The sequence below is a fragment of the Symsagittifera roscoffensis genome, chromosome 6, assembly GCF_963678635.1.
Source record: "Symsagittifera roscoffensis chromosome 6, txSymRosc1.1, whole genome shotgun sequence".
NCBI lineage: Eukaryota > Metazoa > Xenacoelomorpha > Acoela > Convolutidae > Symsagittifera > Symsagittifera roscoffensis.
The window spans coordinates 119,923-123,227 of NC_087067.1; the positions used below are offsets into that span (position 1 = coordinate 119,923).

Genomic DNA, 3,305 nt, shown 5'->3' on the forward strand with positions numbered 1-3,305 from the left:
CATGCTGTCGTCCTGGCGATTGTCAACATAGAGGAAAAAAGTGAAGACAATACGTGGAGCTGAGCACAGAACCAGCAGCCTGTAAGTATCTTTTTAAACCTAAAACAATGATTTAATAAAAAAACACTGATGACTTGATTTGGCGACTCAATTTTATAGTGTCAACTTCTCGCGTCTCCCAAAAAATTCCAGTCTGACTAGTACAAGGTATGAAATTGTACTATAGAGAGGCCAGAACCCATTTAAAAAGGAGTAATATGAGCTATGTTGTTCAGCGGGCTTTTCGAGACACAAAAAACAATGGTGACGACTCAATTATTTTTCGTCAATTCATTTGGGAACGCGGTGTTCCGGGTTGCTCCACTAGTTGATATGTTCAAACGCCAGGTAGATCAATCGATATAAAATTTCAATGTCTTCCAAAGGTACTTTTATATCAAAATTGAAACTGACGTGGAATCACATGTAATAATTTCGTTTTTCTAGATTAACATCATGAATCTGGAACCGCTGAAGCGTTGTCTCGCACGTAAGGTTGCGAAGCTTATGCCTTTGTCTACCAGCTCTACGTTTGAGATGGAAAAGCTGAAGAGGCAAGCTTCAGAAGTTCACCAGAAATTGGACGGACACACCTAAGAAGAGGTACTGTTAGCAGTGCCATCCCGATGAGATTCTCAACGTTACGTTCGCCAGGTGCAGCGCGCACATATCTTTGTTCAAGAGATGACGACTTCCCATGAGCTGTCAAGTAAAGCTACAAATTTTTACTCAAAGCAGAAGTGGGCAAACCATGACCTGAAGAAGGTGGTTGACCATGTGTCGAAGCTGCCGAATGATGGATCAAAGAGATAGTTTCAGCCGCTTGAGAAAACCAAAAGCCTGACACATACCGCCAACGGCATTGAGAACTTTCCGTATGAGGCTCAGGAAGAGTTGCAGAGTCCTGCATTGACCCAGAGTTAGGTCGGCAAATTTGATGTGATATTTGCCGTCTTTGGAAGAGGTACTTTATAATTTTAATAACTCGATAGTTATCTTAAAATTATAAAGTACCTCCTTAAAAAATATCTTACTAATAAAATTTCATTTTTGAATCAGTTCATTTTTCAATCAGTGCTTTCTTTTTTACTAGGTTTGATTGCTATGCAACCGTTTAAGAAAGATGACGTGTTGGTGGATTACCACAGCAAAGTCGTCACCAACATCAATGCCGACCAGTACTGTCTCCAACCAGGAGTTCTAAGCGAATACGTATTGCAAATTGCGGGTCCTCCTAGGCGACTGATCGACGAATCAAATGAGGAGTGCCCGAAACACAAATTGGTCGTTTGCCTGGGTCGTTCGGCAAACCACGCCACCCAGAAGAAAAACAAGGCCAATATGAAGATGGTGGAAGTTGTACTTTCCATCAGAGGTGAGAGAGTAGTCATCCTAAAAGCCAGGAGAGACATTGCACCTTTTGAGCAATTGCGCTTTGACTATGGAGACAAAGTTGCTCAAGCGTTGTTTGATGAAAGCAGATAAATGGATTTTGGATTTTCTACAAAACTTCAAACTCGTTCCGTTCCGGGTAACGTTTTTATCAGTTTTCGAGAATTCAGTTTTCGATTCTAAATTTTCAATTTATAATAGTGCGTTTGTGTTCTTGATTTCAAATTTTAAACCTGTTCAAATTATGTTCAAATTTACTAAATAAATTTTCTAATAATAAACCCTGAATATATATAATTATGTGCATTTACTAAGCAATTGAGAAAAACGTGATTAGGAATGAATTAACATTAAAAAGTGAATGATCCAAATAAACTGAAAAACCAAAATAGTCGCTTTCAATGAAATGTTTAAAATCTGAAAGAGTGTATCCAGGAATTTAGTTAAGTAGTGGTTTAAGATTTGTTCGTGGATTCCACAGACCGTGCTTAAGTATTTGTTCGTATTTTCTGCCTTCATTGTTCTAGCTAGCCAGTGTTCAAGATGGTTAGTGCTGGATTTCTGCGGAATCAGAGAACAGTTTGTTGAATCAATCAAAACAAACTGTTGCGCTCTAATACAAATGTATTAGTAAATATTACGTGAGATCATAAAAAATCATTTTCGCCCGAAAATGGTTCAAGGCGATTGATGGAAGCTTCAAATTGGTCGACTTATCGACTTAGAGTTTGAGATAATAACATGATTATGATGGATTACGAATGTCTTAATCTAAAGCAACATTAAAAAGAGAATAATCGAACGATGGTCGATATGAAACATACTTAGCACGTATCTAATTAGTCTACTGATTCTACAAACTCTACAAATCGGAAAACGAAGAAATTGGAAAATAGAGTTTTAATGAGTTCAATGAGTTTTAAATGGAATCGGCGTTAATTTTCCAAAGTTTGTTGTACGTCCTGATCGTGTATTATTGAACTGAATGCGCCTCGGGCCGCAGCTGGTATTATTATTTTGTTGTCCAAGAAAAGTAGATCATCTCTGGTGTGCAGGTCCTTCTCATAGTTTTTCATGTAGAATTTCCAGTGGACGTCCTGTCGTCAGTCGTGTGATTAGATCCCATAAGACTTTGTCATCCTTGGTCATTATTTGTAGTAATTTCTTGGAGCAATGCTTTTCTGGTATAATTGGGGAAGAAGGTGAAGATAAGTTAGCTATGTAGCGTTTCATTAAGTTAAAGTGATCATCGTTAAGGTTGTCTGTAAATTTCATGGCAATTTTGTATTCCTCTCGTACGGGGACCGATCGTCTAGCAGACCAATCTGGGACGATTACTAAAGGTTCAGAAATTTTTGATAATGAAGTTCACGTGGTATCAATCTTTTTGGTAGCAAACTATCGTTCAGCGTTATGAAATATAGTAGGGCCCAAAACGAAATGATTTTGTAGTTAAAAAGCGAATTATCTAGCGATAAATAAAAGCTGCAATAATTCTATGATTAAATGAAGTTTAAGAGCTATCGATTCGAATTTGACGAATCACATCGCTTGAATTACTCGTTCCCGACGGAAGAAAATTTTTTACAATTGAGTTTACAGCGACCGACAATCGATCTAATTTTTTTCTAATTAAAACGGTAGAATTTTGAATCAAAATAGCTCTTTTCAATCAAAATTGAAAACGTAAAAGGGTATTTCCACGAACTTAGTTTAGTAATGATTTAAGAAATGATTTAAATAGCTTCAAATTTAAATCTATGACGGCTATGAATTAATTCGAATTTACAATCTCGGGCGGTTACGAAATAATTCTACGATTAGTTGTCACTGTTCTTCCATCATATAGTGAGATTGGAATCAGTTGTTACAAT

The 3,305-nt window shown here is 37.1% G+C and overlaps 1 protein-coding gene across 1 annotated transcript; it reads left to right on the top strand.

Moving 5' to 3' along the window:
* Window positions 1–1,143: 1,143 nt before the first annotated feature.
* LOC134848040 (uncharacterized) lies at window positions 1,144–1,524 on the top strand. Its single transcript, XM_063865375.1, has one exon. The coding sequence runs from the start codon at window positions 1,144–1,146 to the stop codon at window positions 1,522–1,524; it is 381 nt and encodes a 126-aa protein (XP_063721445.1).
* Window positions 1,525–3,305: the final 1,781 nt, after the last annotated feature.